Raw genomic sequence first — 22,801 nt, 5'->3', positions numbered from 1 at the left:
TAATAAATTTGTTATCAAATTTCGAGGAGCGACAACGTGCTTCTTCTTGAAGTGATAATTTGGTATCAAATGTTTGTATTACTAATACTATTGATGAGGTTGGTACTAGTAGGAGACGTCTTAGGTTCCAATTTGTAGATTTTGGAAGTGATGGTGAAGAATCACTTAAGTCGAGTTTGTCTAATGAATCGGAGGGATCCAAGAGCGACGTAAATCCGGATGGAGATGTTGGAGCTGAGAATGACATTCCACGTGAAGATGTCATTATAGACAAAAATAGAGGGAAGAAAATAAAACCAATTAATCTTTACTTGGTGGATTTTGATTCTTCGTTGACCGAATCGCAATTCTGGGTTCTTCGTCAGCTAGTTTGGGCTTCGAGGAATATTGAGAGGCGCTTGCCTATAAAAGGCGAGCGATTGTATGCACCACCTAACGGGTTCCATACACAATATGTTGCTTATTTGACTTGTGCTTCGCAAATTATGCCTGACATGACCCTCTTGAAGATATGCGAGGAATTTGGGATAGGGTATAGTCAGTTAACTCCGAACGTAATTCTCACGTTCGAGGCGTTTCGTCTGAGAATGACAGAAGTAGGCTTACCGATTAGCACCGAGATGTTCAAGGCGTTGTTTACGCTACATCGTGCGAGTAATTTACCATTCTTCTGCACATATCCTCGGATTCCTTACAAATTTTTTAAGGCGATTAAATTGAGTTAGGGAAAATGGAGTGCTTTATTTTTCTATGTGAGGGCTCCGACGTTCGATGTTCCCCTTGTCTGGAATCCAGTATGCGCAACTTTCAAGATAATGAAGAATATGAGGAAGCGTATTAGGGAGTCGAGGTTATGTGATTTAGAGTTTGACCCGAGTAATATGATTCCGAAGGGTAAATTACTCGCATGCTTTCGTTGGCCGAAAGAGACATGTGTCGGGTAAATATTTATTTTAGGTTAATATGTTTTTCTATTTAAACCATATGCCTTGATAATCTAATGTTTTCGTGTCGATATTTTGAGATAGTTCATAGCTACATGGATGTATCTCATCGAGCATGAGGAGCAAGTCGAAAAGAAGAAAGAAGAGGAGCGTGCTGGCTGGGAGGCATGAGGAGCAAGTCGGAAAGAAGAAAGAAGAGGAGCGTGCTGGCTGGAAGGCAAGAGAGAAAGACCTAAAGGCTCAGTTAGAGGCAGTGGAATTCAAGCTCGAAGTGGAACAGTCTCTACTCATTCAAAGGACATACGAGCTGGAGATTAGTAGGAGCGAGACTAAGGCGAGTAGAGTTGAATTAACAAAGCTTGATCGGTGCTATGACGAGCTGAAAAAGAAATATGATACCGAGAAGTTTATGGGGAAGAGGTTTATTGCTTTATCAGCTGGAGCCGCCTACAAGGAGTTGGTCATGTTAGAAGGTGAGCGTCGTTTTCATAAGAGTGATATCTTTCGAGCAATGAACGAGGAACGAGCGATAGCTGGTGTTTATGCTCCGTTGGTTAGAACGTGTCGTCAGTACTTACGCAAGGTTGGTGGTGTTAGAGTAGGTGACCAACAAGCCAACATGTGGCTGTGGTCTTTCGTATTTATTATTGTAATAAACGAACCTTTATTCGTATTAATGATAAAACACCTTGGCATTCTATATCTTTGTCCCTTTGTCACAAGCATATATATAGTCCTTACAATTATTACAAGTACTGGTAATTGATCGTTAGGATCGTGAGATATTTACTCAAGTATTATAACTGTTAAACGTGTTCCTAGTCGAAGGGTTACGCCACTAATGAGGATATCGGCCTTTCCAATAAAGACTAGCACTTAGTGTATGTGTACTGCATCTCATCACTAAACGGTATTGTGATATCGGCATGCATAAGTGGGTGCTCGTAAGTTGACGAGTTCACTGAACTCCCTCACCCTAGAAATCTCTAAGTGGTTCCCAATAATCGAGTAGAGATATCTATGGTATAGTTGTACACCATTAGTCCTTATGACCTAGACATCACCGTGACTTCACTAGAGGACCAGCTGTATCGTGACATGTCCCTGAGTTCCACCGAGGACCATCCCAAGGGCCAGTGTTCGTGCAGTCCGAAATCTAGTGGGAGGTCTGTGCATTGTAGTCGGGTATTCGATCGCTAGAATAGTCTTGGATGTCCTGTGTGTTCTGAAAGTTTGTAATCATTCTAAGTCTCTGGCCAGAGCTGACTAAGTGATGAGTAGAGAATTCGATTCTCTAAGTCATGCACGTGACGATTACAACACTTGGAACGATCGCACCGTCATCGAACATATAAAGAGGTCTCGATGAACCAATGCCTCTAGTTCGATCGGGACATATGTATCGAAGGGACCGTACTGTACGTTAACTATATCTGAAGGTTCTTGCAGGCACTTCATTTGTATCTAGGGAATCATGACGCGTAGTTGCTAGACGCCAATCTTGATTCGTTGGGTGATTAAGGTGAAACGAGGTTCATCTTAATCGTAACTCTAAGGGACGAGTTTTGACCACAAAGGGTTGTGGGCCCACGGCTAGCTTACACCTGAACCATCGAGGGTCACACTGCTTGTGCACATGAGATCTTTGAATAAATGGTCAGAGATAAAGTAAGTTTATCTTTGCATGATTGGAAGTCAATATGATTGGATCCAACATTCATAATTTGGAATTATGAATGAGAATAAGAAAAGGAAAAGAATAGGCGAACGTGTAAGTGAACTTTCTAAATCGGGAAGTTTCCAAATTTAGAAAGTGCACTGAACTAGGGTTTCCACTTTTGGAAAGTTGGAAAATGAGAGATGGCACTCGTAATGACGAGGATATTATAATGATTCCGAAAATGTAATTGTTGCAATTTTCTGATCATTGAATTGAGAGAGACGAGCAAGTAAAGGAACTAACGAGCTTAAGCTGTTGGGCCCGGTCCAACTTAAGCCCGTTAGGGTTTTATGCAAGGGACTATAAATACTTGATTTATAGGCCTTGCACAAACACACAAGACCTAGCCCTAACCCTAGCCGTCCCCTCTCTCTCTCGGCCTCTCTTTCCCGCGGCCACCACCGCCGTCAACGCCGCCGTTTCGCCGGAATCGGCCGTTCATCGGCCGATTGCTTTGGTAGTTTCTTTCCTTTTCTTTTTTTTTCCGTTTTTCTAACTATTACGTGTCTAGTGCCACGTGTTTAGTAGATCGAAGTATACGAGGTGAAATCCGAGAGGAGGAAGATCGAAGATCGAAGAATCGCGGAGCAGCATACGAGCCGAAGCCGCACGCAACCCCACGCGCCGCCCGAAGACCGCGCGTGAGTTACACGCGCCGCCACGGCCCGTCTCGCCGCTGCTGCCGCTGCACCGCTGCTGCCGCTGCACCGCTGCTGCCCCGGATTGTACGGATTGGTTTCCGTAGCAATCTCGACTTGCTTAGCGCTCCTACCTCACGCTTCAAGAGGTAAACACACGAATCCCATGTTTCGATTCGTTTACGTTTAAACTAAATATTCATGTTTGCTTTCGTATGATTTTATGTGATTATATGTAATCGTTTTAATCGTTGCAAGCATGTTAGTTGGTTTAAACGCGAGCATGTTAATTGGTTTAAATTCAGTTAAACATTTTAGCATGTATGCTGTTTTAATTTCGCTGGAAGCGCAAAGGTACGCAATTAATTGATTTTAATTTGTCGGGCATGTGCTTATGTGCTTTAAAGTCGTTTAAATCGCATTAAATTTTTGTTTTCCGCTGCGTACACGTGCCCGAAACCCAACAGTGGTATCAGATCTCGTTGCGTAATTAATTGCGTCGTATAATATGCTATGATTTTATGCATGTTCGATTTATTAAAGTAGTGATTGTTGTATTATGTAATTGGGAGTTTTCGCAAGTTTAAAATATTTTTGAAATATTGTTTAGAATTTTTCCAGCTTTAAAATTGTTTAAAATTGGAAAATCGGATCTGAAATTATTTTTAAAACATCGGTTTTTAATTGTTCGGATCGAACCGGTCGAACCTGCCGGTTCGTTGGTTGTGTGCGATCTAGTTGACCGAATCTACGTGGATTCGGGTCGGTCAGACCGGTTCTCGGTCCGACTGACCCGGCCCACTGATTTGGGTCAGCTGGACCGGGCAGAACCGGACCGCTTCGGTCCGAACCGGTCAGACCTGTTGGGCCGAACCGGTTCACTGAAAAAAAAAAAAAAAAAATAATATTTCAGATTTCTAAAATTAAACTTAAAACAAATTGATTTTAATTTTTGAAAAATTATTTTCAATTAATCCCAATTAGATAATTGGATCGACAATCATCTATTTTAGTAAATAGGTGTTAGATTAATTAGTTAATTTAAATTGTTAAATTGATTTCAATTAATAGAACACATATATAATATTGATTATAGTTCAACTTAATTAGTAGTACCTCAACATTATTTGAATGATTTATGCTAGTTGAGGTTCTATAATTATTTAAAAAAAAAAAAACCCGATAATTAATTAATGTAACTAATTATATAATTAGGTCGTATGTTCCTCTTAGGACAATATGCGTTTCCATATACCTTTAGAGAACATAGATGTAGGAATCACATAGACCAATCCGAACCTTCTGATGAGATAAAACTTTTAATAAAACCCCTCATTCTTAATCTAATTGAGAATCATTTCAAGCTATAAAGAATGACCCAATCTGTTGAGTTATTTCTTTCCTTCTGCCAACGGTTGGATTATGTGTAGCCCTTTGTTGTAGTGCAGTAAGCCGTGTTAGCGGGGAGTGCTACGGTAGAGTAAGCTGTAATTCAATTGACATAGCGATGAAGGTAGCCATAGAAAAGGGTTATGTTGGATTAACGTGGTCGGCTAGATTAACTAGGGACTGCATTAGTTTGGCATAATCAGGTTCTATGAGCATCTTTGATTGGTAGGTTAGACTTGACACACGACGATTTTGATATTCGCGAGATTAACTTAGGTCATTATCAAGTGTGAGGAAAATTAATTTAGGGTCATATTGTGGATATGATTGATTGTGATCTACCTTTGGGCAAATATAATCGGGCTAGATTAACTACGGGTTATATTTGTCTATTGGACCTAAAGCCCATTAAGAAAAATCAGTTTTCTCGTTTGTCTACTAGAGGGAAGTGGAACTCGATAAAATTAGTGGGAGAACAATTAAATAACATAAGTCCAAACATTTAATTGTAACAATCATTTAACGCGAATCTCTAATAATCCTCTTCTCTATATGTCTCAGATAATCATGTCTAAGAATCCCATAATGTCAATCCTCGACAATAAACTCAATGGCCCTTATTACCTAGATTGGTTGCGTAGTCTTAAGCTTGTGCTAACTGTTGAGGGGCGTCTCTATGTTTTGAACGAGAGACTTCCCGCCACTATACCTGCCACAACGACTGATGCTGAAAAGGAAACTTATGAAGTTTGGAAGAAAGATGACACTCATGCTAGGTGCTATATGATAGCCGCCATGGAGCCCGCGCTTGCGAGGAAATATGAGTCTCACATGCATGCTTTCGATATAAAGGCTCATCTCGATAGCATGTATAGTGAGAATATTAGGGCATCGAGGTACGGTGCTACAAAGGAGTTGATCACGGCGAGACTGCGCGAAGGGACTTCGGTCCACGAGCACTGTCTCAAAATGATCACTCTCCTTGAAAAGCTAGTGAATCTTGATGTCACCCTCCCGGCCGAGCTCTCGTTGGATTTGATCATGTTATCTCTCCCTAGTTCCTATGAATCGTTCATAGTGAACTTCAACATGAACAAACTAGATCCTCCCTTGGATGAGTTAATGAACATGTTGGTCAGCTTCGAGTCCACCATTAAGAAAGAGAAGTCTGTTCTCATTGCTGCTACTTCTGGAAAGAAGAGTTCTTTCCAAAAGAAGAGAAATGAAAGAGTTCCCTTCCCAAACAACAAGTTCGAAGTGGGTGAAGGTAGTGGGGCCCCCAAAGCAAAGGTTGGCAAGCAAGTTGATGATGCTTGCCATCACTGTGGAAAGAAAGGACATTGGCGCCGCAACTGCAAGGCTTACCTGAAGCAGAAAGGTTCTGAAAAGGGTACGTATTTCATTGACGTAAATTTGTCTGTCAACTCTTCTTCTTGGGTATTGGATACGGGCTGTGGCTCACATTTGTGCAATGATTTGCAGCTAATGACAAGAAGTCGAAGGCTTAGAGCGGGTGAGACCTACCTAAGGATGGGAAATGGAGCAAGAGTTGCTGCTGAAGCCATTGGCACAATTTACTTAAATGTTTTGGATTCTAGTTTTCCTATTGTTTTGAACGATTGTTTATTTGTTCCGTCCCTCATTAGAAACCTTATTTCTATTCATGTATTAGATATTGAAGGTTTTACTTTTGGTTTTGGAAATTCGATTTGCATTATACAAAAGAATGAGAATTTAATTTGCAAAGGACGAATATTAAACAACTTGTATGAACTAAATCCAAATGAAATACCTATTAATGTTATATCAGCAAAACGTAAGGAGATAGATCGAAACCCCGCACAACTTTGGCACGCTAGATTAGGTCATGTCTCTTTAAGAAGGATGAACGATTTTGTTAGTGAAGGATTGTTCTCTTTGGAGGATGTGAAATCACTACAAACTTGTGAATCTTGCCTTAAAGGGAAAATGACCAAGTCACCCTACAAAGGGAAAATGGAACGAGCCGAGGGTCTTTTGGATTTGATCCATACAGACGTATGTGGTCCACTAAGTGTTAGTGCGAAGGGTGGATATAACTACTTCGCTACCTTTACCGACGATTGTTCTAGGTATGGGTATGTGTACTTGATGAAGTACAAGTCTGAAACATTTGAAAGGTTCAAAGATTTTAGACACGAAGTGGAAAAGCAACTCGGACGAAGTATTAAGAAGCTGCGATCCGATCGTGGTGGAGAATACTTGAGCATCGAGTTCATTGACTATCTAAAAGAGAATGGGATACAATCCCAATGGACTCCACCGGGAACTCCTCAACTTAATGGAGTCTCCGAACGTCGGAATCGAAATTTATTAGATATGGTTCGATCAATGATGGGGTTCACAAACTTACCGGCATACTTGTGGGGTCATGCACTTCGTACTGCCGCGTATTTGCTGAATAGAGTTAACACCAAAGCAGTTAAATCCACACCTTATGAACTTTGGCATTCCCGGAAACCCAACTACAAACATATTAGGATATGGGGTTGTCCCGCTTATGTGAAGCGATTAGTGGGAGATAAGTTGGATAGTAAATCCGACTTGTGCTATTTTGTGGGGTATCCCGAAGACTCGATGGGATACGAGTTCTACTATGTCAAAGAAGCAAAGACGTTTGTTTCGAGAAATGCCACCTTTTTGGAAAGGGAGTTTCTATCCGATAGAAAGGGCAGCATGATAGAACTTGAGGTAGTTCAAGAACCACAAAGTGAAGTTCAAACGCAAGAACAAGTAATCGAACCAATACAACAATCCACTAATATACCTCCTGAACCTACGGTACGTAGATCCGAAAGAGTTCGGAAAATGCCGGATAGGTTATTCCTCCTCGAATATGATGAAGATCATGTTGATCTTGGACAAGATCCAAGAACATACAATGAGGCCGTATCGGATGCGGACATGGGACATTGGCTAACTGTAACACCCCACATTTTCGAAACCCTAATCCCTAACCAAAATTCCATAACCCGGAAATTCTCACGTAAGAATTTTTAGGAATTTATTTACCTTATTAATTTAATTTCTCTAAGTGCCTTATTCATTTATACTATTAATCCTTATATGCCGATTTGATTATATGACTTATGTGCTAGGAATTTATTGAATAATTATGTGCCAACTTTATTTCGGTAATTATGTGCTTAAGTGGATTAAAATATTTATAATTGTGTGCTAAATTAAATTATGTGATTTATGTGTATAATTAGTTTAATTATGTGATTTCAGGATTTAATCATAATTACATGCATAATACATGCATATATACGTACATCTATGCATACATATATGCATATGCTATATAACCTATGTTACTCTAGACTATAGGTATGTGCATTTAAATATATGTGTGTGTGTTTTCGGATATGTGTGTGTGTGTGAGTTAATTAATAATTTTATTAATTAAGAAATAAAATTAGAAAAAGATGCATGCTTGTCCACATGTCAAAGTGTGATGATTTACACTAATCCAACACTCAATGTGGATTAGTAATGTGAAGAGACACTCTTCCTTCTTCTTTTCCTTACACCTACACCTACACTTGTGTTCTCTTCACCATCACCACCGAAGCACCACCATCTTCATCGGCCAACACCTCAAAATTCTTCAAGAAAGAAATAGAGAAATCAAAATGCAAATCCCCTATATAAGCTTCACCCTTGAATATGCCAAGAACACCATCAAAAACACTTGCCCTCTTACGGGAGAATTAAACTCCTCCCAACTTGATATCAAAGCTCTTACCTTCTCCATTCAAATAGCTTGGTTCAATCTTGGAGCCACTTCTTGAAGGAGGTAACATTGTATTTTTATTTTCTTCATTTTCCTTCATCCTCCTTTTGTTCCTCTAAGAAACCCTCTTTTCTTTTGAAGGTTTCTTTCTTCGGCCAACACTCTTTGATAGGTAAGAAATCTCGAATTTCTTGCTGCAATCGAAGGGTATCATAGTATGAAAAAAAGGATTTTTGAAACTACCTAAAAGATTTCCTCACTTTTCGAAAAATTAGGGCTTTTTGTGTAAAATCCGAAATTTTGTGCTAATCTTGATATTTGTGTTATTGCATGTTTAATCCATGTTTTAATCTGTGAATCTAAGCATTTTGTGTTGAAAGATTTAATATTTCGATTTTTTGGGAATTTTGGAGAAAGAAAATGAGTTTTCAAGATTTTTGGGGTTGCATGTGTAGATCTATGAATCTTTAGGACTAATCTGCAATTTCTTAAAATTTCGGCAAGAAAAATGTTTTCATCTTTAAAATATCAGTAGGAAAAAGTGGAATTGAATTATTTGCTATTTGGCCTTAGTTTAGAATTAATATTTGTTGGGAAAATCATTTTTGGCTTCAACACTACTTGCCGAGTATTTTAATTTTGAAAATTCCGATTTTTGAGAAAATTGAAAAATTCTTTTTGCATCTGTTAATTTAGTCAGTTATGCAGCCTATAATTAAATTTGAGAATTTTTGGATGCTATTTGCTATTATTTCGAAATAATGCTTGTGCATGTGTCATAAATAGAACTCTTGTGTGCTAATCATTATGTCTTGTGTATTAATTGTGGGAAGGTGAATTAATGGTTAAAAATCTGCAGCTGAAATGTGTTAAAGAGGCTGTAAGAATGTTGATTCATTAAATGAATAAAAGGGGGAGAAATCCCATAAATGAAAAGATTGGAATGTTGGTGCTTTAAGAGCATGGTTTGCTAATTTAAACTAAATTATGTTTGGGGGCTGCATGCATGTGTGTATGTGTGTGCCGTGTGTTTGTGTGTGTTGTGTGTGTGTATGTGTGTTTTATATAAATGCATAACATGATAATGAAGTGAATTATGTGATATGCTTAAATGACTATATGGATATGTGTGTATGATATGTGTGGGATTGCCGTGTGTATGTAAGTATTATGTGGATACTTGAATTTTATTTGTATGCTCGTTGATTGATATTTGTGATGTCGTAAAGTGGTCATTTTGTATTAGAGTCTCATTCGTCTCATGGTCTTGCACAAAAAGAGATTTCATTCTTACGAAAGGAAAAGTTAATGGAATGCTTGGGCTAGATAAGTCGGGATACGGGGGGGCGGTATTCCAACCATAGTTACTATAGATAAAGGGGTGGTTTGATTCCACCAAAAGAACGGGCTCAGAATAATATGCTTATCATCCAAGTAAAGAAATTAATTTTTCACGGATCCGAACAACAGAAAATGTTTTCATTCATGCATTTGCACGAAAAGGGTAATTCGGTAATTTTCAGCAATCGAATCGATTTATGTGATTTACGTGTTTAAATGAAATTACGTGATTGTTTGTGTTTGTTTGCCGACGAATGGTAAGATGTGATGCTTATGTGTATATATTATATAAATACGTAAAACCATATTTTGAAACCTCGTTATCCATTCGGATTTCTTACTGGGCTTAATAGCTCATATAGATACTTCTTTGATTGCAGGTAGTAGTAGGAATCCCTCCACGGAATGGACCGAGTAGTGGATCGGAGTCTTGGCCGAAGCTTTTGGAGGGTCGTACGAGGGGTCTATAAACTATGCTTATTTTATTTTGGTGATGTAACTATAAACAATTTCCGTATTTCCGTTTAACTTAAACTCTAATATTTCCTCGTTAAGGGAATTAAACTCTTACCCTAGTACGGGCCTTATTTTGATATTAATATAGTTGGTCCGCTTATTTTGATAATTGCATTTCTTACCCGGAAATCCCTAGTCACCAAATAGCTTTAAACTCTGATTTCTTTTCGAACCAAAAGTGAAACCGATAGTTAGATAAATGTAGCACTCGAATAATAATCTCCCTTTCCAAAGTTATTTCTAAACGAAAGATTTTAAACAACCAAAAATCACCCTAAGGAGTTTTAGAAATTCTCAAGTTTTTCTTTTAAGGTTTTCAAATGATCCAAAAGGATATTTTTAGAAATTACATTTTGGTCCTGTTCGAAAGTTTTAAAATTACAAAGAGATCCCTTTTTGCTTCCGCTATCTAAAGTTTTCCGATAAACCGGTTCGATTTATCGCCCGACCCGAGGGGGGTGCTACAACGGTGGTATCAGAGCATTGTTTATAGAAAACTCGTACGAACCAAAAGCCGGGCTTGAAGACTAACGAGACACGATGACTCGTCCATTCGGTAACATTATGTGTATTATATGTTTTATTTATTTATGTGCTTTAATTAAAAATTGCATAATAGGTTATAGAAATTATGGCAAGACGACTCACCCGGAATTCTCAAGGCACTCCCACTAATGAACCAACCGACCTTAACCAAACCATCCATAACCTCTCGAACCTTATTCGAGAACAAGCCCAAAACCACCAAAGACAAATTGATCAACTTCTTCGACGAAACCAACCTCCTCCGCCTCCTCTTCAAGCAGCACCTCACGCCATTTACGAACGATTCCTCAAAATGAACCCCTCCGAATTTCATGGTGGAACCGATCCGCCAATAGCCGAAGAATGGGTCAAATCCCTAGAAGTGATCTACGACTACATGCAAATGACTGATCGTGATCGCGTGCATTGCGCTCTATTCCTACTCCGAAACGAAGCTCGTCACTGGTGGGAAGGAGTCAAAGAAGGAGTCGACCTCGACACTATACAATGGACCGACTTCAAACTACAATTCTTCGAAAAATATTTCTCCAAAGACGTACGTGCCCACAAACTGAAGGAATTTCTAGAACTTCGTCAAGGTGAACTACCAATGCTCGAGTACATCCGTCGCTTCGAACTTGGCTGTCTCTACGCCCCATTCATCGCTCGAGACCCTGAAGAGAAAAAGAATCACTTCATCCGTGGCCTACAACCTGAAATCCGACGAGATATCCGTATGTCCGACGCCTCGACTTTCAGACAACTAGTGGACAAAGCCCTGATGGCAGCCCAAGACGAAAAGTAGATCCAACAGAACCGCCGATCCCAAGGCACGAGTCAACGCCCGTGGAAGAAACCTAACGTCGGCAATCACAAATTCAAGGGAAACCGAGGCCAACCATCGAATCAATTTGGACTCCCACAACCGCCCAAACCAACTTGCCAACAATGCGGGAAAGCACACTTTGGGGCTTGTGTACAAGGAACGAACACGTGTTTCAGATGTAGGAAGACCGGACACATGGCAAGAGATTGTCCGAACGCTCAGAATCGTGCTCAAGGACGTGTGTTTGCTATGACAAAGGAGCAGATTGAGCAAGATCCCTCAATGATAGCAGGTACTATATACATTTTCGACGAACCTGTCTACGCCTTAATTGATTCCGGTTCGACTCACTCATTCATATCGGAGAATATAATTAGAAGCCTTAAGATCGAACCTAGTCAGTTAAGTCACGAATATAGTATACTTATTCCCTCCGGCGAAGAAATGATCTCGAACCTAGTAGTGACCAACTGTTCAATCCGAGTTCATTCCCAACCTATGAATTTCGACCTCATCGTCCTACCGATCCACAATTTTAATATTATTCTAGGAATGGATTGGTTAACCGAATATAAAGCCCAAATTGACTGTGCCCCAAAAACAGTTATTTTTCCTCTACCTAACGGCCAAACCCTAAAATTCCAAAGCCAAGCCAAAATTTCGATTCCAATTATCTCAGCCATAAAAGCCGTCAAACTCATTCATAAAGGGCATTTCGGCTATCTAGTAGATGTCGTGAATTCCGAACCCGACGTCAAACCTCAATTGTCCAATGTCCGAACAGTACAAGAATTTCCCGACGTATTTCCCGACGACATTCCTGGACTTCCACCCGACCGAGAAATTGAGTTCGAAATCAATCTAATTCCCGGAGCCGCGCCAATTTCCAAAGCCCCATATCGCATGTCCCCGCTCGAATTGAAAGAATTGAAGGATCAGATCCAAGAGCTACTCGACAAAGGTTACGTTCGACCTAGTCACTCACCATGGGGAGCCCCAGTGCTGTTTGTCAAGAAGAAAGACGGATCCCTTCGTCTTTGTATCGATTACCGAGAGCTCAACAAAATCACTGTCAAGAATAAGTACCCTCTTCCTCGAATTGATGATTTGTTCGACCAACTCCAAGGTTCTTCTGTCTTTTCCAAGATTGATCTTCGATCCGGGTATCACCAACTCAAGATCAAAGAATCCGACATTCCGAAGACCGCCTTCCGAACAAGATACGGCCACTACGAATTCATTGTCATGCCTTTCGGTCTAACTAATGCCCCCGCCGCATTCATGGATCTCATGAACCGAGTCTTTCATCCGTATCTAGACCAATTCGTAATCGTGTTCATCGACGACATTCTCATTTACTCCAAGAACGAAGAAGATCATTCCTCTCACCTCCGCACCGTCCTCCAAACTCTTCGATCTCATCAATTGTACGCCAAATTCAGCAAATGCGAATTCTGGCTATCAAGCGTCTCTTTTCTTGGCCACATCGTCTCAGCCAGTGGAATCTCCGTCGATCCCAGCAAGATAGAAGCGGTTTCCAACTGGTCAATTCCGAAGAATGCAAAGGAAATAACGAGTTTCCTCGGTCTAGCCGGTTACTACCGCAAATTCGTACAAGATTTCTCGAAACTCGCCTCGCCACTCACTCGACTCACTCGAAAGGACGTCAAATACCAATGGACCCCAGAATGCGACGCCAGCTTCACCGAACTCAAGAATCGACTCACCTCTGCCCCAATTCTAGCACTACCGGAAAGAACTGGAGAATTCATAGTCTACAGCGATGCCTCGAAGCTAGGGTTAGGAGCCGTACTCATGCAGAATGGAAAAGTTATAGCCTACGCCTCTCGACAACTCAAGGAGTACGAACGGAACTACCCGACCCATGATCTCGAACTAGCCGCCGTCGTCTTCGCACTCAAAATCTGGCGACACTACCTTTACGGCGAAAAGTGCACCATCTACACCGATCACAAGAGCCGTAAGTACTTTTTCACCCAAAAGGAATTAAATATGCGACAAAGAAGATGGCTAGAACTAGTCAAGGACTACGACTGCGAGATACTCTATCACCCTGGTAAAGCAAATGTCGTGGCAGATGCTCTTAGCCGCAAATCAATCAACGCCCTCGTCGTTCAGCCAAATCTGACAGAAGCAATTAAGACCGCTCAACAAGCCGATCCCCAAGTTCTCAAGGTTCGCGACAACCTCGATTCGAATCCCAATTTCCGACTCTCCGAAGAAGGAATTGTCCGATTCCAAAATCGCCTCTATGTACCTAACGACCCCAAGATTCGCCGACTAATCCTAACCGAAGCCCATCAGACCGTGTACACTTGCCATCCCGGAGCAACCAAGATGTACCAAGATCTGAAGAAACTCTACTGGTGGCCCGGAATGAAAAGAGAAATTGCCCAATTCGTCGCCGAATGTCTAGTTTGCCAGAAAGTCAAAGCAGAACACCAAAGACCCGGAGGTCTATTGCAGTCCAATCTGATTCCAGAATGGAAATGGGAAGCTGTCACAATGGATTTCGTTCAAGGGTTTCCAAAGACCCAGAGAGGATCCGACGCCATTTGGGTAATTGTCGACCGATTAACCAAGTCCGTTCATTTTCTTCCCGTCCGAATGACCTTTAGCCTAGAGAAACTAACGGAGCTATACGTCCGAGAAATTGTCCGACTCCACGGTGTTCCCGTCTCTATCATTTCCGACCGAGACCCTCGATTCACGTCTAAATTCTGGAAAAGCTTACACGGAACCCTCGGAACTCGCCTCAATTTTAGTACCGCTTTTCACCCACAAACCGACGGTCAATCCGAGCGAACCATCAAAACCCTAGAAGATCTACTCCGTGCTTGTATTCTCGATTTCGGAGGAAATTGGGAATCGCGACTTCCACTAATCGAATTCGCCTACAACAATAGCTTCCAATCATCTATCGGAATGGCACCATATGAAGCTCTCTACGGTCGCAAGTGTCGATCCCCACTCCATTGGGATGAAATTGGAGAAAGAAAATTCCTCGGCCCAGAGCTAGTCCAACAAACCGTCGAAATAATTCAGAACATTCGAGAGAAAATGCGTACCGCCCAAAGTCGACAGCAAAGTTACGCCAATTCTCGAAGAAGAGATTTAGAATTCGAAGTTGGAGACTCTGTATTCCTTAAAGTGGCACCTTTCAAAGGAATAATGCGATTTGGAAAAAGGGGAAAGTTAGCACCTCGTTTTATCGGACCATTTGAAATTCTCGAGAAAATCGGCACCCGAGCCTATCGTCTAGCCCTACCGCCTAACCTATCCAATTTCCACAACGTATTCCACGTATCCATGCTCCGTAAATATATTCGTAGCCCAGATCATGTTCTAAAACCCGAACCTATCGAATTAACCCCCAACCTAACCTACGAAGAAAAACCCTCTCAAATCCTCGAATACAAAACCAAAACCCTACGTAACCGAACCATTCGCTTAGTTAAAATCTTGTGGCATAATCATACTTTAGAAGAAGCCACGTGGGAACGCGAAGAGGAAATGCGTAAACACTTTCCGGAATTATTCGGGTCAGGTAACAATTTTGGGGACAAAATTTTTTTAAGGGGGGAAGATTGTAACACCCCACATTTTCGAAACCCTAATCCCTAACCAAAATTCCATAACCCGGAAATTCTCACGTAAGAATTTTTAGGAATTTATTTACCTTATTAATTTAATTTCTCTAAGTGCCTTATTCATTTATACTATTAATCCTTGTATGCCGATTTGATTATATGACTTATGTGCTAGGAATTTATTGAATAATTATGTGCCAACTTTATTTCGGTAATTATGTGCTTAAGTGGATTAAAATATTTATAATTGTGTGCTAAATTAAATTATGTGATTTATGTGTATAATTAGTTTAATTATGTGATTTCATGATTTAATCATAATTACATGCATAATACATGCATATATACGTATATGTATGCATACATATATGCATATGCTATATAAGCTATGTTACTCTAGACTATAGGTATGTGCATTTAAATATATGTGTGTGTGTTTTCGGATATGTGTGTGTGTGAGTTAATTAATAATTTTATTAATTAAGAAATAAAATTAGAAAAAGATGCATGCTTGTCCACATGTCAAAGTGTGATGATTTACACTAATCCAACACTCAATGTGGATTAGTAATGTGAAGAGACACTCTTCCTTCTTCTTTTCCTTACACCTACACCTACACTTGTGTTCTCTTCACCATCACCACCGAAGCACCACCATCTTCATCGGCCAACACCTCAAAATTCTTCAAGAAAGAAATAGAGAAATCAAAATGCAAATCCCCTATATAAGCTTCACCCTTGAATATGCCAAGAACACCATCAAAAACACTTGCCCTCTTACGGGAGAATTAAACTCCTCCCAACTTGATATCAAAGCTCTTACCTTCTCCATTCAAATAGCTTGGTTCAATCTTGGAGCCACTTCTTGAAGGAGGTAACATTGTATTTTTATTTTCTTCATTTTCCTTCATCCTCCTTTTGTTCCTCTAAGAAACCCTCTTTTCTTTTGAAGGTTTCTTTCTTCGGCCAACACTCTTTGATAGGTAAGAAATCTCGAATTTCTTGCTGCAATCGAAGGGTATCATAGTATGAAAAAAAGGATTTTTGAAACTACCTAAAAGATTTCCTCACTTTTCGAAAAATTAGGGCTTTTTGTGTAAAATCCGAAATTTTGTGCTAATCTTGATATTTGTGTTATTGCATGTTTAATCCATGTTTTAATCTGTGAATCTAAGCATTTTGTGTTGAAAGATTTAATATTTCGATTTTTTGGGAATTTTGGAGAAAGAAAATGAGTTTTCAAGATTTTTGGGGTTGCATGTGTAGATCTATGAATCTTTAGGACTAATCTGCAATTTCTTAAAATTTCGGCAAGAAAAATGTTTTCATCTTTAAAATCTCAGTAGGAAAAAGTGGAATTGAATTATTTGCTATTTGGCCTTAGTTTAGAATTAATATTTGTTGGGAAAATCATTTTTGGCTTCAACACTACTTGCCGAGTATTTTAATTTTGAAAATTCCGATTTTTGAGAAAATTGAAAAATTCTTTTTGCATCTGTTAATTTAGTCAGTTATGCAGCCTATAATTAAATTTGAGAATTTTTGGATGCTATTTGCTATTATTTCGAAATAATGCTTGTGCATGTGTCATAAATAGAACTCTTGTGTGCTAATCATTATGTCTTGTGTATTAATTGTGGGAAGGTGAATTAATGGTTAAAAATCTGCAGCTGAAATGTGTTAAAGAGGCTGTAAGAATGTTGATTCATTAAATGAATAAAAGGGGGAGAAATCCCATAAATGAAAAGATTGGAATGTTGGTGCTTTAAGAGCATGGTTTGCTAATTTAAACTAAATTATGTTTGGGGGCTGCATGCATGTGTGTATGTGTGTGCCGTGTGTTTGTGTGTGTTGTGTGTGTGTATGTGTGTTTTATATAAATGCATAACATGATAATGAAGTGAATTATGTGATATGCTTAAATGACTATATGGATATGTGTGTATGATATGTGTGGGATTGCCGTGTGTATGTAAGTATTATGTGGATACTTGAATTTTATTTGTATGCTCGTTGATTGATATTTGTGATGTCGTAAAGTGGTCATTTTGTATTAGAGTCTCATTCGTCTCATGGTCTTGCACAAAAAGAGATTTCATTCTTACGAAAGGAAAAGTTAATGGAATGCTTGGGCTAGATAAGTCGGGATACGGGGGGGCGGTATTCCAACCATAGTTACTATAGATAAAGGGGTGGTTTGATTCCACCAAAAGAACGGGCTCAGAATAATATGCTTATCATCCAAGTAAAGAAATTAATTTTTCACGGATCCGAACAACAGAAAATGTTTTCATTCATGCATTTGCACGAAAAGGGTAATTCGGTAATTTTCAGCAATTGAATCGATTTATGTGATTTACGTGTTTAAATGAAATTACGTGATTGTTTATGTTTGTTTGCCGACGAATAGTAAGATGTGATGCTTATGTGTATATATTATATAAATACGTAAAACCATATTTTGAAACCTAGTTATCCATTCGGATTTCTTACTGGGCTTAATAGCTCATATAGATACTTCTTTGATTGCAGGTAGTAGTAGGAATCCTTCCACGGAATGGACCGAGTAGTGGATCGGAGTCTTGGCCGAAGCTTTTGGAGGGTCGTACGAGGGGTCTATAAACTATGCTTATTTTATTTTGGTGATGTAACTATAAACAATTTCCGTATTTCCGTTTAACTTAAACTCTAATATTTCCTCGTTAAGGGAATTAAACTCTTACCCTAGTACGGGCCTTATTTTGATATTAATATAGTTGGTCCGCTTATTTTGATAATTGCATTTCTTACCCGGAAATCCCTAGTCACCAAATAGCTTTAAACTCTGATTTCTTTTCGAACCAAAAGTGAAACCGATAGTTAGATAAATGTAGCACTCGAATAATAATCTCCCTTTCCAAAGTTATTTCTAAACGAAAGATTTTAAACAACCAAAAATCACCCTAAGGAGTTTTAGAAATTCTCAAGTTTTTCTTTTAAGGTTTTCAAATGATCCAAAAGGATATTTTTAGAAATTACATTTTGGTCCTGTTCGAAAGTTTTAAAATTACAAAGAGATCCCTTTTTGCTTCCGCTATCTAAAGTTTTCCGATAAACCGGTTCGATTTATCGCCCGACCCGAGGGGGGTGCTACACTAACTGCCATGAAATCCGAAATGGACTCCATGTACTCCAACAAGGTATGGACCTTGGTAGATCCACCCAAAGGAATTGTTCCTATAGGCTGCAAGTGGATCTATAAGAAGAAAATTGGAGTTGATGGAAAGGTATCGACCTATAAAGCTAGATTGGTAGCAAAAGGATACACTCAAAGGCAAGGTGTTGACTATGAGGAAACCTTTTCGCCAGTCGCGATGCTGAAGTCCATTAGGATTTTGCTGGCCATAGCTGCGTGGTACGACTACGAGATATGGCAAATGGATGTGAAGACCGCCTTCCTTAATGGAGATATTGAGGAAAAAATTTACATGGCGCAGCCGGAAGGCTTCATATCTTCTGGAAGTGAGCAAACGGTTTGCAAGCTCCAGCGATCCATTTATGGATTGAAACAAGCATCCCGTAGTTGGAACATTAGGTTCGACTCAACTATCAAAGAGTTTGATTTTGAGAAGAATCCGGAGGAACCTTGTGTATACAAGAAGGTTAGTGGGAGGGCAGTGATATTTTTAGTGCTTTACGTTGATGACATTCTACTCATTGGGAATGACGTAGGAATGCTGCAACAAACGAAAGCATGGTTGTCCACACGTTTCTCAATGAAGGATTTGGGAGAAGCATCTTACGTATTAGGAATACGCATCTATAGAGATAGAGCAAGGAAGATGCTTGGCTTATCCCAAAGCCTGTACATAGACACCGTTATGAAACGGTTTAGCATGGAAGAATCCAAGAAGGGATTCTTGCCAATGTCCCATGGGGTTCGTCTCTCGAAATCTATGTCTCCGCAAACACCTAGTGAAATCGAGGAGATGAAAAGGACGCCTTATGCTTCTGCCATAGGAAGCATAATGTATGGCAAGCTATGTACGAGACCCGATATTGCGTATGCTGTGAGTGTCACAAGCAGATATCAGTCTAACCCCGGATTGTACGGATTGGTTTCCGTAGCAATCTCGACTTGCTTAGCGCTCCTACCTCACGCTTCAAGAGGTAAACACACGAATCCCATGTTTCGATTCGTTTACTTTTAAACTAAATATTCATGTTTGCTTTCGTATGATTTTATGTGATTATATGTAATCGTGTTAATCGTTGCAAGCATGTTAGTTGGTTTAAACGCGAGCATGTTAATTGGTTTAAATTCAGTTAAACATTTTAGCATGTATGTTGTTTTAATTTCGCTGGAAGCGCAAAGGTACGCAATTAATTGATTTTAATTTGTCGGGCATGTGCTTATGTGCTTTAAAGTCGTTTAAATCGCATTAAATTTTTGTTTTCCGCTGCGTACACGTGCCCGAAACCCAACAGGTGGGATTGACCAAAATATTATTCGATGTATGGAGGAGGATATTCCCGATGAGGGAGAGGATATTGATGCTGCGGGTACTGAGATAGCATCGGATACGGAGGCGGATGACCAAACTACCGGAGCTACTTCGGCTCGTGATAAGGATATCTAGAGTAGTAAAGTGTAGTTTGGTATGATTTTTCCCTCACTCTCCTTGAGAAGAGGACTTAGTTTTATTTTATTTTTTATTTTTTGGTAGTAAGTGGGTATATCCACTAGTACTTCCGCATGCTTCATTATTTTATATTCGTTTGCACGTTGACACCTTGACTTTTCTATCGAAGTTATTTTTCCTTCTCATTTTATGATTTTGTCGTGGTGTGACGCGTTGCATTAATGTTTTACATTTAGCCTTGTGCGTGATGTACTTGATGAGGGGATCAGTCTCTTAAGTTTTTTTTTTTTTTTTTTTGTTAGGGATCATGCCCTTTATTTTGGACCTCGTGGGTCGTATATATTGTTTAGACTGTGGCCACGTTTTAAGTAGGAGACCCGTTAAAAGCGAAATAGAGCAATTTGGATGATCAAGCTGGCTAGGCTGTATAGATCATCCTAATATCTCTATTTTGTTTTAAGGGTTGTAAAGATATTCACTTGATGTGATAGCTCAGTAGTAAGTTAATGATAATATGGGGAATGAAGAAAAATGACTTGCTTGAATTATATAATCGGAATGTGAATGTTACAAGCCTATCGGAGGCAAAGGGAGAGAAATATATAAAAATTAATCGTTCGATATGATTAAACTCTGTCTAAATAGAAATGATAATAAAATTGTTTGGAGTACAACTGATAAATTCTTCTTCTTCCATGTCTTTCTTGTGCTTGTCCATGCTTGCCATGTTGATGATGTATGGGTACACTTGATGTCTTTTATGTCTGTAACATATGATAGCAAAATTTTAAGTGTTTGATGTGGATACTTCGTATATTTGTTTATTGATGTAACGTAGGGAAGGGGTTTGTATACCCGAGATGGGGTTTGAGTAATTCTCTCGTACACCGACATATATAGCCAATGTTTGATTCAATATACTCGAATGTTTTTGCATGCCTGTCAAATTAGACGATGTTGATAAATTAGGAGATATGCTAAGTATGTGTTGAGACTATATCAAATTATGAATGTAGGTTTACCCTTCGTGGGGAGATGCGGAGTGTCTTTCATCTTCTAGTAGTTGATTCGAGCGATATCTAAGATCATAGTTGATTCGTAATCTATAAGAAGAAAAATTTAGAAGATTATGGGAGGTTGAGGTGGGTAACGAAATAGCCCCCCAGTTAGGGTGAGGCGTTTACCTACCTCTTCATGGATTGGGAAGATCCCGTACGTTGTTGACATCTTTGCAAGCTAAGGAACGTAGAAGATCTCAAAGCCTGCAAGGGTGGTTATTTATAAGAAACTGTTGTAATATGGGAGATTGGATAATGACTTATAATTATTCGATATAAACTTCGAATATACCTTAAGGGTAGAACCTTTTGAGTTTCACTACATTCCAGGTTCTGGCTATAGGGTGTCCGTCGAGGTTCTCGAGACGATATGATCCCGTGTTGACCACTTGTGTTACTTTGTAGGGTCCTTCCCACTTCGGGTCGAGTTTACCGATTGGGTGTGAGGCTTTGGCTTTGCGGAGAACTAAATCTCCTATTTGGAAAGAACGAAGGTGGACATCGGAGTTATAAGCTTTCGCCATGCGATTCTTGTACATTTGCTGTCGGATAGAGGCAATCTCTCTTAGTTCGTCAACGAGATCGAGGCTAGCTCGCATTTCTTCTTCATTAGCCTCTGGAGAATAGTTGGTGACTCTCCAAGAGGGTTCGCCAATCTCGACGGGTGCCACAACCTCTGTTCCGAAACCCAGATTAAACGAAGATTCCCCTGTTGTTGTTCGTGGGGTTGTTCGATATGCCCATAGAGCACCCGGTAATTCTTCAACCCATTTTCCTTTGGCACTTCCAAGCCTTGTCTTGAGATGTTGGAGTATACTACGATTAGTTACTTTAGTCTGACCATTTTCTTGGGGGTTGGCGATTGAGGTAAATAATTGCTTAATAGATAAGCCAAGGCACCAATTTTTTACTTTGTCCCCACATAATTGGGTTCCATTGTCTGAAATAATGGAACGTGGGATCCCGAAGAGGCATACGATGTTCTTCCAGAGGAATTGGATGACTTTTTCCTCTCGAATGCGAGCTAAAGGTTCGGGTTCCACCCACTTGGTGAAGTAATCTACAGCTACAATGAGAAACTTGCATCTTCCTATTGCTGGTGGAAAAGGGCCGACCAAGTCCACTCCCCATTGAGCGAAAGGTATCGGACTGTCAATTGACTGGGAGATGAAGGATGTTGGCATGTTCTTGGCAAGGATTGCATCGCTGCACTAGTCTCTTCGCATCTTCATACATGGTCGGCCAATAGTAACCTTGTCTCAATACTTTGAGAGCTAAGGTTCTTCCACTCAATTGATTTCCACAGATGTCTCCATGTACTTCTTGTAGCACATAGTCTGTTGCAGATGGGTTAAGGCATTTGAGGAAGCGGAAGGAGAACCCTCTCTTGTAGAGCTCTTCACCTACCATTAAGAAACGAGCCGCTCTTATCTTTATTTTCTTCGCTTGGACGAGGTCATTCGGAAGGTCCCCGCTTTTGAGATAGTTTGCGATGGGGGTGATCCAACAGGGTTCGTTCTCTTGAGGCAATTTACCCCGTCGGTAGAGACTATTTCTGGTTAGAAAGCCGTAAGGAGTGTGATTTTCCGGCTTCCAATGCTTGTCATAGAACTTCCAAGTCTAGTCAATTTGTCTGCATCAATGTTATTGGCTCGTGGTACTTGTTTTATCTCGTAGCTATCCAATTTGGAGAGGAGGGTAAGTGCAAGAGCAAGATACTTGGCCATGCGTTCTTCTTTGGCCTCATAGGTCCCAAGGACTTGGTTGACCACTAATTGGGAGTCGCTATGTACTATGAGTTTGCGAGCTCCAGGTGTTAAAGCGAGACGGATCCCA

At 39.9% G+C, this 22,801-nt stretch overlaps 1 protein-coding gene across 1 annotated transcript; it reads left to right on the top strand.

Moving 5' to 3' along the window:
* Positions 1–10,954: 10,954 nt before the first annotated feature.
* LOC105971274 (uncharacterized) lies at positions 10,955–11,653 on the top strand. The gene has a single exon (XM_088819064.1). It carries the CDS (start codon positions 10,955–10,957, stop codon positions 11,651–11,653), a length of 699 nt encoding a protein of 232 aa, XP_088675190.1.
* The last annotated feature ends 11,148 nt before the right edge of the window (positions 11,654–22,801 follow it).

Source organism: Erythranthe guttata, chromosome 6 (genome assembly GCF_056151865.1).
Source record: "Erythranthe guttata isolate IM_541 chromosome 6, IM_541, whole genome shotgun sequence".
Classification (NCBI taxonomy): Eukaryota; Viridiplantae; Streptophyta; class Magnoliopsida; order Lamiales; family Phrymaceae; genus Erythranthe; species Erythranthe guttata.
The sequence above is the reverse complement of the archived record's forward strand: the minus strand, read 5'-3'. Positions and strand labels throughout refer to the sequence as shown.